This window comes from Girardinichthys multiradiatus, chromosome 21 (assembly GCF_021462225.1).
Source record: "Girardinichthys multiradiatus isolate DD_20200921_A chromosome 21, DD_fGirMul_XY1, whole genome shotgun sequence".
Lineage (NCBI taxonomy): Eukaryota > Metazoa > Chordata > Actinopteri > Cyprinodontiformes > Goodeidae > Girardinichthys > Girardinichthys multiradiatus.
Window position 1 is genome coordinate 18436949 of NC_061813.1, and position 13054 is coordinate 18450002.

Consider the following 13054-nt stretch of genomic DNA (forward strand, 5'->3'; position numbering starts at 1 on the left):
TTGGAACAATCCCAAGTCACTCTCATTCTGGACGCCTTTTTACCCCCCCCACTCTCACACTCTCTCTGTCATTATCAGCATGTGTAGCTGTATTTGGCATTTCAGCATACCAGCTGTAATTGATTTTAACCATTAGGTGCTCAGTGAATAGATAAGTAGTGGGAGATATTCGATTATACGGTGAGAGAGAGGGAGACAGGGATGAAAAGAGTGTGGGTAAAGAAAGAGGGAGACGGATTTGGGGATGTTGTCAGAGAGCTGTGGAAAGGGGAACTGACCTGTCCTGGTGTCTATCCGCCTCTACCACAGGCCCTCCATCTTTGCAGCAGCACAATACCACTGACCTCCTGTGAGTTCAAGCAGCTTAGTTTCTGTGAGGTAATCCCTAATGCTTTGAAATAGACCTGATAGAAAGCCCACTTACTTGTTCAGGATTAATGTGGTTTGTGTGGGGGTGAATGGGTCCTGAGTTCTCAACACATTCTGTTAAATTAACCCATTGGAATTATTATGGTCCACTCTAATTGTCGATGATACTAGTTTCATAGCACTAAGAAGTCAGCTGTTAAATAAGCATCAGCAAACGTATGAGGCACGTGCTTTCGTCCATCATGTCTTACTGTTTCTGTTGGGAAAGTGGTCAGTGTGCTACAAAATCTCTGTCGCCCATCGCTTACAGAAAAACGTTTTGAATCTGAAGGCGACTGAGTGCTATTGATTTGCCACTCTTTCCTTTCTCATCTTTTCCTCATTTAGGAAGCGCTCTAGGTTAGGACTAGGAATAGGAGCGTATGGGGGAGGGAGGGAGGGAGGGGGTGGACAAAGGCAAACATTCGAGTAATCTTCAAAGAACCCAATGGTATGTTGAGTGCACGCTGGTATGCGGACTGTGGCTGAGGCTTTTTCAGGGCAAAACAATATCTTTCCTTTAGACGGCTGGGCCTGGGCAAACACCACCAGCCAGGCCACTCTGCCCAGTGTTGCCAGCACTATCGGCTTACCCCCTCCAATGGCTCCTGCAGAAAACGTTGAGGTCCCCCGTGTTCCTAGAAGAGCTCATCATTATGGGTTTATGGGACTAACCTGAACATCCAAAGGCAGTGTCGACTGTGCGTTTGCTTGAGTTTATTTAAAAAGTGGCAAAGTAGACAGAGATAGCTGCCTTTTGTAAAGAGAGAGATCAAGTGTGCCATCTTGTAGGTCAACTGCAAGGCATTTGATTTCCTGTGGCAATATGCAAAAGAGGTCTGCTGAAGAGGTGCTTTCATTGTGCTTTTCCCCACAGAGCACCACTCTAGCATGCGCTTACATTTTTGCTTATTTAAACACAGTATGTCAAATAAGTGACACAGAAAAAGCCTCAAACATTTAGTTTTGTTTGAATGTGTTGAAGTGTATCAATCCCGGGTGTTGAAACTTCATTATGTATGGATTCTGTGACTTACAAAGAGGTATTTAGTGTAAGTGATGTGTAGACACATACAGTGTAAACATACTGTATGGAGTGCAGAAACTATGAAAAAGTATTACTGTAAAAATACTTTTTGTTTATTTCAAAATCTTAAGGGAAGCAGTACGCCATTTTCTGACAGTTTCAAAAGGAATTCCCTTTGTCCAGTCATCACCAGCCATTTTCTCACGAGGATCCACCACAGGGATAATTTCCCCCATTTCTCTGTCATTAGCAGGCCCTGGTATTAGGCTTGTGTTTTGTTCCCTGTACCTTTTGTTTTGTGCTAAGTAAAACCATGCGACAGGGTAGGGGCTAAATGGAAAACAATACTCCCCTTCACAAGCTCAGGAATGTGTAATTAGTGATTTGAACCCAGCTTGCTCGTCTAGATTCTCTACTATCTTTCCCCCTCTCTCTCTTTCCATCTCTTGTTCTTTTGTTCTTTCTGTCACAGAATTTCATCTTTTACTTGGTCTCTGTCTGTGTGTGTTTCTGACATTGTTTTTCCTGCTTTGAATATACATATGGCAGCAAGTCTTCATGATGAACAGTGTAAACAAAAAACTTTGCATAAATGTCACTTTTCTTAGCTTAAAAATTATTTTCCTTTTTTTTTCTTCAGTTTATGTTTAATTGACCAAATATACCAAATTCAAGGGAGTGCAAATCTCTTTGATTGTATCACTCAAAAAAAAAAAACTTTTTTTGTTGTTTTTGCACTATTTCCCATCTTGGACCTCATCTTGATTCTTTTAATGATAGGAAAATAATTAAACATACTAATGAAAAGCATACAAGCCAGTATGCTTGTGAAATGTCAGGGAAATACGTCTGAGCTATTGTTTCGGTGATCAAGCATTTTGTGATCTCTGTCCCGTTGTCGATGGAGAAAATAATTGCAGCAGCTTGATAGTGTAGGAAAATGGTGAGGTCTGGTCAGTCTCACCTGGCAGCAATAGAGACAAGCGGCAGCTTTTAGACCCTAATGGGCCAAGGTCAGGGTGGCTAATAGGGAGTAAGTGGCTGAGCTGCGCTGTCTAAATCTAATGCTAATGTAAATACTGATCCATTTTCATGGGGTGATGGAGGTGAGTTGACTTTCAAGACTCCATACAAATGCACCAATGAGTAAGAATGCATTCAGGTTTGTCTGTTTTCTAGGATATGTTATTTTCAACTGCATGGCTAGAAAAAATATAATTTTATAGTGTGGCGCATGGAGAATACAGTAGCCTACCACAACTGGTCAAATTACAACCAATATTCTTAATGTTTTAAAAGAGCTTTTTTTTTGGTTTATTTATGTGAGAGACCACCAAAAAATGACACCCAATTGTGAGGTAAAAGAAAAAGAACACATGATTTTGTTTTAGTTTTTACAAATAAAAATCTGAAAAGGGTGGTTGGAGTTGTGTGAAGCTGGGAGAATCTGTTAACAAGATAAGTATTTGTTGTGCACCTCACTAATCTGGGCTTAATGTAAGAGTGGCAAGAAAAAAGCCAAAAGCCATGAAGGCGACACCACAAAGATGTTGAAGACAGCGCTCTGTGTAGATGAGACCCTACCAGAGCTTTTTTGGCCTAAATGCAATACATTGTGTGTGAAGGAACACTAGCACTGTGTAGCACCCTGAACGCATTAACCCAATTTTGAAAGCTGGTGGTGGCAGCATCATGCTGCAGGGATTATATTCTTCAGCAGTGACAGAAAAGCTGGTCTAAGTTGATAGGAAGATGTATGGAGCTAAATACAGGACAGTCCTGGAAAAAAATAAAAATAAAATAAATAAAACAGCCCTTGCTCTCTGTAGAGTCTGAATGAGTGTGAGGTATTTTTCCAAAATGGGCAAATCCAAACAAGGTTAAAAACTAAATAACTGGACTTCTGTTCTGTCCACTTTTGTTTTTAACTTTTGTTGGATTTAAAGTGTTCTGGATGACTGTGAATCTTCTCCAGCAAAGATGGGGCAAAATCAAAATGCACACCACACCATTTAGCTTTTATTTTATTTAATTTTTTTGAAAAACCTATACTTAACAATTGTTCAATACTTAAGTATTGAACAATTGTTAAGTATAGGTTTTTTTTATATTGTTTAGTATTGGTCTGTCAAATGAAACCCCAATAAAAAACAAAAAACAAATCTAAGCTTGTGGTTGTAATGTAGAAAAATGTGCGAAGGTTTAACGGTATGGATTCTTTGGCAAATACTATATAGTTTCAACACTTTAATTTAAGACCAGAAGCAAATAGTTTGTTTACACTGTAAATTTACTGCCATTAATATTTGGTTACATTTTCTGTGCTCTGGTATGGGTTGGCTTAGTGGGAAATTGTGTTTGCCTGGCCAAAAGACAAAGTAAAGAGACAAAGACACAGTAATTCAACCAGAAGAGGAGGTAGAGGTCAGAGAGCTATGGAATCTAGAATGGCCTTTACCCTGTATGTCAGCGCAAACTTACTGTAAGTCAGGGCTACAAGTGTGAGAATGTAGCAGAATGAGAAGTGTTTGTGAATGATTGTATGTGCATGCATGTGTGGGAGTCTATGAAATGGAAGTGGCCTGCAGACGTGCATTATTTTCAACACCCAAATGCCCTATCACTGTTATTTTTCTTTGCTGATAAGCAGCAAAGAGGAATACATGTGAAATGGAGTGGGATAAAAAAGTGAGAGAGAGCATGGGAAAACTGGTTGACAACATTTAGAAGAGAATTTCAGCAGAACTTACAGGTCCTTCTCAAAATATTAGCATATTGTGATAAAGTTCATTATTTTCCATAATGTCATGATGAAAATTTAACATTCATATATTTTAGATTCATTGCACACTAACTGAAATATTTCAGGTCTTTTTTTGTCTTAATACAGATGATTTTGGCATACAGCTCATGAAAACCCAAAATTCCTATCTCACAAAATTAGCATATCATTAAAAGGGTCTCTAAACGAGCTATGAACCTAATCATCTGAATCAACGAGTTAACTCTAAACACCTGCAAAAGATTCCTGAGGCCTTTAAAACTCCCAGCCTGGTTCATCACTCAAAACCCCAATCATGGGTAAGACATCCAACCTGACTGCTGTCCAGAAGGCCACTATTGACACTCTCAAGCAAGAGGGTAAGACACAGAAAGAAATTTCTGAACGAATAGGCTGTTCCCAGACTGCTGTATCAAGGCACCTCAGTGGGAAGTCTGTGGGAAGGAAAACGTGTGGCAGAAAACGCTGCACAACGAGAAGAGGTGACCAGACCCTGAGGAAGATTGTGGAGAAGGGCCGATTCCAGACCTTGGGGGACCTGCGGAAGCAGTGGACCGAGTCTGGAGTAGAAACATCCAGAGCCACCGTGCACAGGCGTGTGCAGGAAATGGGCTACAGGTGCCGCATTCCCCAGGTCAAGCCCCTTTTGAACCAGAAACAGCGGCAGAAGCGCCTGACCTGGGCTACAGAGAAGCAGCACTGGACTGTTGCTCAGTGGTCCAAAGTACTTTTTTCGGATGAAAGCAAATTCTGCATGTCATTCGGAAATCAAGGTGCCAGAGTCTGGAGGAAGACTGGGAAGAAGGAAATGCCAAAATGCCAGAAGTCCAGTGTCAAGTACCCACAGTCAGTGATGGTCTGGGGTGCCTTGTCAGCTGCTGGTGTTGGTCCACTGTGTTTTATCAAGGGCAGGGTCAATGCAGCTAGCTATCAGGAGATTTTGGAGCACTTCATGCTTCCATCTGCTGAAAAGCTTTATGGAGATGAAGATTTCATTTTTCAGCACGACCTGGCACCTGCTCACAGTGCCAAAACCACTGGTAAATGGTTTACTGACCATGGTATCACTGTGCTCAATTGGCCTGCCAACTATCCTGACCTGAACCCCATAGAGAATCTGTGGGATATTGTGAAGAGAACGTTGAGAGACTCAAGACCCAACACTCTGGATGAGCTAAAGGCTGCTATTGAAGCATCCTGGGCCTCCATAAGACCTCAGCAGTGCCACAGGCTGATTGTCTCCATGCCACACCGCATTGAAGCAGTCATTTCTAAAATATATGAATGTTAAATTTTCATCATTACATTATGGAAAATAATTAACTTTATCACAATATGCTAATATTTTGAGAAGAACCTGTATTATAAAGGACATAGTGATAATTCATTTAATTTTGGTGGCAAAACACCATCAGATGCTTATTTTTAAAGGGTGACCTAATCGAAGTTCACCTACACGCATTACACCTCATAGACAGGCTTCAGAACCGAGATCACATGAAGATGGCTAGCGGGCAGAGCTGATAGAAATAGGAGAGGCAATTTATATCGACAAATCATTATTCTCTGCATTTCTGAAAATGCCAGATAGTGAAAAGTTCAGCAAAAAGGGATTGGTTGTGATGTTGAAACTGTTTTCTGTCACATCTGTGTTTATAACACACATTATGGCTTTTAGAAGAAAACAGAAGGAAAAAGGGTAAACTTTAAAAATGTGTATACAAATTCAGCAGTTTATGCGCTTTGCTGTTTTTGTGTTTGCGTAATGCCAAAACAGTGTCAATATACCACTATTACCAGAGTGAGGCAAGGTGCCACATACCTGTGCTTTCAGTGTATCCTTTCAGTGGTGGAGTCTGCCAGCAATTCCATTGGCAGTGATCTTGTGTTACATCTATGTCTTCGGGGCTGAGTGGCGGTTAGCAGTAACATGTGTTAGGGAGGTGGTAGCACTGATGGAATTCTACTCTTGGCAGCCTTCCAGGCAGTGCTGGTATGTGTTTAAAATACTTTCAAGGAACAATGCATGCTTTTGTAGTTTGCTGGTCCAAGTGGGGCTGTTTTTGTCTCTGATGGCCCCCGGGGTCCCAAGGGGGTAGCACCGGAAGCTGGTTGCGTTTCTAAAAGAAGATATAGTCAACAACAAGCTTCAGGCTTCTGCTAAAACACTGATAAAAGTCTATAAAGAGGTTGTTATTTTCACAGCGTTCATGTGTACGCTCTCAGCAAACTTAAGACAGCAAAAGCGAATGAGTTCACTGATTCTTTAAGTATAAAACGTGTGCATACCTGCTCAGACACACACACTGGTTATTAAGACGCAGCTGCTGTTGAAGAGCATTCTTACTTTCAGTATGTATTCATTAGCTGCCTGGTTCTACACTTAATGACAGGAAAGAGTCATGTTTTTACTGAATGCACTAATTTGTCATTTGGTTTATGGAGGAAAAGGCAACCCTACTGCTCTGTGCTGCTTTCAAAATATTTTTATGATGGTGGTGAACAAATCACAAGCACTCGAAAAGACAAAAAAAGCAAAGAAAACACTAGATTGAAATTATAGGCAGACATTGAAATACACTTATGAGGTAAAATGAAGAGTGGAAATTACCGATGCATAAAAACCAAACACACAGAGCCAGAAGACTGGATGGATTGAAACCTTATCCACACACACAAACTCTTGTGTTCGTGTACACAGAGAGATAAAAGAAGTTGTGAAAGATGTCTTTTGGCTTGGCTTATTAAGAATTCAGTTAATGAGGCAGCTTTGTCACCCCAGATAGAACAAATGGATATCTGACAGTGGCGCTGAGACTCTCCCCACAAATCCTCATGAGTGAGTGGAGGGTAGGTGTGTGCATGCTTTTTGTATATATGTGTGTGTGTGAGGAAATGTGTTTTGTAAACATTTCATTCTGCATAATGAATGCAGTCTTCTGTCATTCACATGTAAACAGACACACGGCAGCAGCAGAGGTAAAAAAAAAAAAAAAAACTACACAGGGGAGTCTCCTTTACCTGTCATATCGGCTCCCCTCCCCTCATACACGTTGCAGTGAGTTCATGCATGTGTTTGTGTGTGTGTACGATTGAGAGTTGACAAAATTGTGCTTTTGACAGCAGAACAGGAACTCATGAGAGCTGTAATTTGTATTTCATTTATACGAGGGCTGTGCATCCTCCTTCGTCATCCGTAGTCATCTGTGCCATGTGTAGGTCCACCCGGGGCATGCTGTTTAGCTGATCTTCATTGGCCCACAGGGAGTGTTAGCTTATTTGGTTGTTTGCCAAACACTAATCCACAACAATTAACCACCAGGCACTTTGGAAATGTGCCATATTGACAACGATGGCCCTTTTTTGCCGTTCTGCCACACAGGCACACAAAGACAGTCAATACAATGTTCGTACAGCGCATTTCCAGACAGACAATCCTACCACGGCATAAATTATAGACACATTGTGAGCAGACACACAAGGGCGCAAACCCAGGAGCAGGAACAGTGTGTTTGTGTGTTTGAATATGCATTACACAGCCCACGCCTGGCAGGAGTCAAAGTGCTCCTTTAAAAGTTCATAAATCATGGATAGTTCTGGCCTGTGATCACCAGGCCGCCTGCGTTTCAGGCCCGCAGAGTTCCACAGAGCGACAGACAGCCTCTAGTTTTGGTCTTAGACAAACCCTCTGGAATGTGCTGATGGTTTGAGAATTAATATTTAGCCTAAACCTATCTGGCAGCCTGGTACAACACCAAGTATATCATTCGGCTGCTCCCAGCTGACGCCTCACATCCTGAAAACCTTACAACATAAGTTGAGGCATATGTGGCAGATAGAACAACAAATGGACATGAAAATGTTAATTTTGACACGGTGTAAGTTCTCTTTGTGGCCATGCCTAAGGGAATATTGTAAAGAATGAGTATTTCAATGATCTCATTTGAGGCATTTGCATGGAATATGGTTGCACATAAAAAGTACACTTTTTACAACAATATTCTCTGTCTCTTGTTAAAGTGTAGCTATAGTAATTTTCATTTTTAATTCTTTAAGCTAGAAGTTTTGAAGTGATGAGGCACAATAAGAAATAAGCAATTAGGTTAGAATTTTGTGTTTCTTTCTTCAGTCTTTATTTTGTTTTTGATTTTTACTGCTATGTTATAATATGCCAACACCAGTTTTTGATTTCTAGCTTTCCTACAATGAATGATCATTAACTAATATTTTTAGGAGTGGATGAGATTTCACACTGTGTCTATATTCGGCGTTGCTGTTAGAAACAAGGTTTTAAACAATTTTTTGAAACAAAGACAAAATGATTACGGAGCTGTCATTAACATGTCTTTAGCATATTATATTAGCAATTAGCTCAGTTAATGCAGCTAGCATTCCTAAAAAATCAGTTTCCATGTGTATTCCCTAGAGTTAGATTTCCAAAAGGCTGCCCAGTCTTGCATGTGTTATGACAGAACAAGATGAAAGTTCAAAAGGATGAAATCGAGAAATTTTGCCGAACTCCATTGACCTGTCCTGTCATCTGCTGAAAGTTTTGCTTTCATGGTCTGAGTGAACCACTGGAAATGTCTTGACATGTTGCAAAAAATACTCTCTCCTTTTATATGGCTTAAACCTTTTCTACTAACACTGAGAAACCCATTGGCTGGTCACTGGACGAGGCAGATCAAGCTGAAAATTGATTCTGGTCACTAGCAGATTTCTCGGTGTATCTCAAGAACAATAGGAGGTTGTGTATGCACTGTGTTGTAGAAGGTATAACTATTGTTGCATTCCATTTGTACTCGGAAGTCAGAATTTCCGACCTCCTAATAGGAAATTTCAACTGGAACGCCGCTGAAAGTCGGAATTACGAGTCGGAAAGCCGGGGCAACACGACAATTTGGACTTCCATTTACAGTAGTAAAACATGCTTGCTTGACTACTTTTAGCTGTTTTTTATTATTTATGTAACGTTTTGTCAGTCGTACTTCTTGTACTACTTTTCAGTGTTTAAATGACGAGATGTTTCAGCGCTGTTTATATCCATGAAATACCTTGTAAAACAGTGTTCATTGTGACAGTTATTGTTGTAATACGGCTGTTACGTTTGCTAGCAATCTGAACAAAAACAAGCAGGAAACTGGAATGTTACAACTCAGACATGACATTAACTCCGACTTCCCGATTACAGCTTCCCATTTTAACGGAATGGACTATATGTATGATACTTTTTGAAGACTAGATTATTGTTTAGAATCTCATAAATAATGTTTGGAATAGTAATAAAGTTAAGAAAGTTTTGATTTCAACAAAAGGAAAAACAGTTTAGCATTCTTTTCTTTGCCTGTGATAAATACATGTTTGTTTCCATAACACACGTGTGGTTTCCACAGGCTCAGCAGTCCGGTTCTCCTGTAAAAGAGGGAGGGGATGAAAGAAAAGAAGCAAAGAGAGGAAAAGCAAAGGAGGCCTCCTTTCACAGAGAAACAAAGATAGCTGTAATTAATGGCCCTGAGCTCTGGACTAGGGGAGCTTTGTTCTGACAACTCCGACTTAATTAAAACTTAAGACTTTTGAAAGGGCCCTCTGACTGCGAGGGGACGTCCCACCGTCTCGTGAGAAAACCCTCGCTAGATTTTCTACAAAAGGGAAGAAAGAGGGAGAGACAGAGAGAGAAAAGATGTGTTAGTGGCTGTAGCTATGTTGCTAATCCCTGTTTGTCAAAGGGAAAAATGGAAAGAGGGGGTGTTGAACTCACACACCTGCGCCTCACTCCTCCCACCACACACATACGCACACACACTCCTTCACATGCATCTTTTTAGGTTCTCCTTGCTCTGTTTAAAATGATGCAAGAATATGAAAATATTACCTGTCTAAGTTTTAATTGCTTCATGAAAGAAACATCTTCCTATAGGACATGAGAGTTGGTTGCCACACGCACACATTCACACACACAGACACCAATGTACATATTAATTAATGCATGAAGCTCTGCACCTGTTTTTCACAAAGCAGTGTGAATAAATCTTAACAAAGTAGAAGCCAACCTGCATGAGCCACCTCTGTGTATCTGTCTCCATGCCTTGCTCTCTTCTGCTCCCTGTGCCCCCCTCCCCTCCCTCTGCAGAGGATCAGATAATAAAAGCTTGGCCTGCTCTTTTGTTTTTGTGCATTGTTCATTAGCCCGGCAGCAACAACAGAAGCACACTTGATATGCTTGGCTTGACTGGGTGTATGGGAGCAGGGCAAGGTGGGATTGGGGGGGGGGGGGGCGGGGGGGGGGGGGGGGGGGGGTGGGGGGGGGCTGTGCGTGCATGTGGGTTCATGCACCTACACAACACAGAGGGCGGGACAGGAGGTAGGGGGTAGCTTTGCATGGCTGCAATGCCATTAAAGAGGCAACTGGAAAATTAAGGGCTTGCAACTGACAGCACACGTTGAATGAGAAACCCCTACAGCTGCCGACAATGAGGAGAGGTGGACAAAGTGCATGATAAAGAGAAAACATAAACCCAAACTTTTTTAATCTTTGGGCTCTTTTATTCACAGTTCATTTTAGGTGTATTTTAGGGTCGCTTTTGCAGGTTCAACTAATATCTGTTCTTCTTTGTTTCCGCAGCACTTGCAGAAGCAGGACAGTGCCTACAGTCAAGAATCGTATGTCTACCTCTGCAGTTTGTGTGACTACTCCACCAAGGCCCGCCTCAACCTGGTGCAGCACGCCCGCTCCGCTCGCCACCAGCAGAACGAAGGCCTGAGGAAACTCCAGCTGCACCAGCAAGGCCTAGGAGGGGATGACGAAGGACTGAGCCTGCACGAAATGTTCCAGGTCAAGGAGTACCCCGCCAGCCCAGGTCTGTCCTTCATCAACCTGCTTCATTATGTTTTAGTTGTTCTGAATTGAATTTATTAGTTGATCTTAACGCTAGATTATCTTTCACACACATTTCTTGTTTTGCCACCTGTCATTTTTGGGAATATGAACAGTTTTTTTTTTTTTCATAATTATGTTTCGTTTTCTCAACCAAAGAAACCATTGGTTTCTCAGTTTTGTCAGTGTTTTTTGTTTATTTACTCATATCTCCCATCTTATTCCAAAGATGCACTAATCAGAGTTTTGTTGCCTATTTCTGATCTCTGGTTTTTGTAAAGCTTGTATCTGCCCATACAGATTTTGGCCAGTTCCTGTTTTTCTTTAAGAACAATAATGTAATATAAGAAGCATTCACAATATTAGTTTTTTTTTGGTTCTTTCATGCCTGAGTGGTAATTGACATCACACTGTTGGTGGGAGACTAGTTGCTGTAAAACATTGTTTTACAGTTATATCTATATATTATAGTTTAAAACAAACACATTATAAAATTCATATTTCAAACTGGCTTCAGCATCTTATAGTGTTTTATCAATTAGCACTGTTAGCGCAACTAGCATTATTTAAATCCCCGTCTTAGCCTGTTCTAGAGTACCTCACCTTAACTTTGGAATTTCCAAAAGGCTGCCCACATTCCAATTATAGCATGTTCCGTGACCGACAGAGGTTGAAAACTCAAAAGGATAAAACTGAGGAAATTAGTTTTGCTATCTTCAGCCTTCCTGTTGTCTGTTTTGAATCTCACTTTTTTTCTCTCTTTGTCGGAGGAAGTGAACCACAGGCATGTCATAGAACATAAAAATTCCTTTAACTAGTTTCCTATACCCTCCTGCTTCCTCTGGCTTAGTTTAAAAGACCTTACTAAAACAGAAAATCTGTAACTTTGACCGTTTTTCACTCAGTTATGACATCAACACTAAAGTTGTCAGCGAGAGCTGGTGGTGTTTTCAAATGATTTGTTTACCGATTGGGTAAAGACTGCATTTTCCAGACGCTTACCAGTCAGGTACGATCGAGCTTTAAATCAGACAATTCTGGTGAACTGTCAATTTCTCATTGAATCTTCACTTTCTTTTATTAATAATTACTTGCTCCCTCCTTTATTTCTTCTTTTCTTGGGCCTTCACATCAATATTACGTCTCTCGATAGAGACCCGTCCGTTCCCCCTAATCTCCCCAAAATGAGCATGCTGTTCCCATTAGGCTGCCCGCACTTCTATTTGAAACACACAAGCACACACCGTCCTGTGCACAGGGACATCCCAGGCCGGCAACCAGTCAGCTTATGAAATTTCACCTTGGGAGGATCTCACAGTGGAAGGCCTGTACACACACACACACACACACACACACACACACACACACACACACATACACACACACACACACACAGGCATTGCTGACACACACTCTCATGTATGCTATGGCTACACAGTCTCTCCCTGGAGTGAGCTTTCATTTCCTTTCTCATGACCAAAGCAATTTGGCTTTCATTTAAGAGTCTCCGTCCTGCCAGCAGCTAATATGTGTAACAGAACTGTAAAACATTCAGAGACAAAAAAAGGAAAAAAGATTAATCGTTTTTTTTCTTTGAGTGGGGGTTGGATGGTTGGTGAGGGGTTGTAGGGTGTAAGAGGAGGGGGCTGTGCTTTAATTTAAACCAGAAGACTGAGAGTCAGGGTCCATTATTTAGTCATCCCTATGTTAATGCTGCTGGGAGAAAATGAGTGCTTAACTTGCTTTTGCTTTGCTTGACCTGAAGAAGCGGGTAGAGTGTGGCGTAGTGTTGGTGCAGGAGGGTAACACATTTTCAACAGAACTTCTGCACTGCATTATGCCAACCATCCACTTGTGTGTGTGTGTTTGTGTGCTGGCCCACGTGCGTATTTAAAGCTGTGCACCCCAAAGTATCCTGTTTATACTGTGCCTTTACTCCCAAAAACAGATGGAGACTGATAAC

General features: G+C 41.2%; 1 protein-coding gene across 1 annotated transcript in view; it reads left to right on the top strand.

Moving 5' to 3' along the window:
- zfhx4 (zinc finger homeobox 4) overlaps positions 1–13054 on the top strand; it is an 88733-nt gene that overhangs the window by 34522 nt on the left and 41157 nt on the right. Inside the window, exon 6 of the mRNA XM_047349523.1 lies at positions 10840–11074. Coding sequence (XP_047205479.1) covers positions 10840–11074 — 235 coding nt within the window. The remainder of the gene's footprint in view (positions 1–10839; positions 11075–13054) is intronic.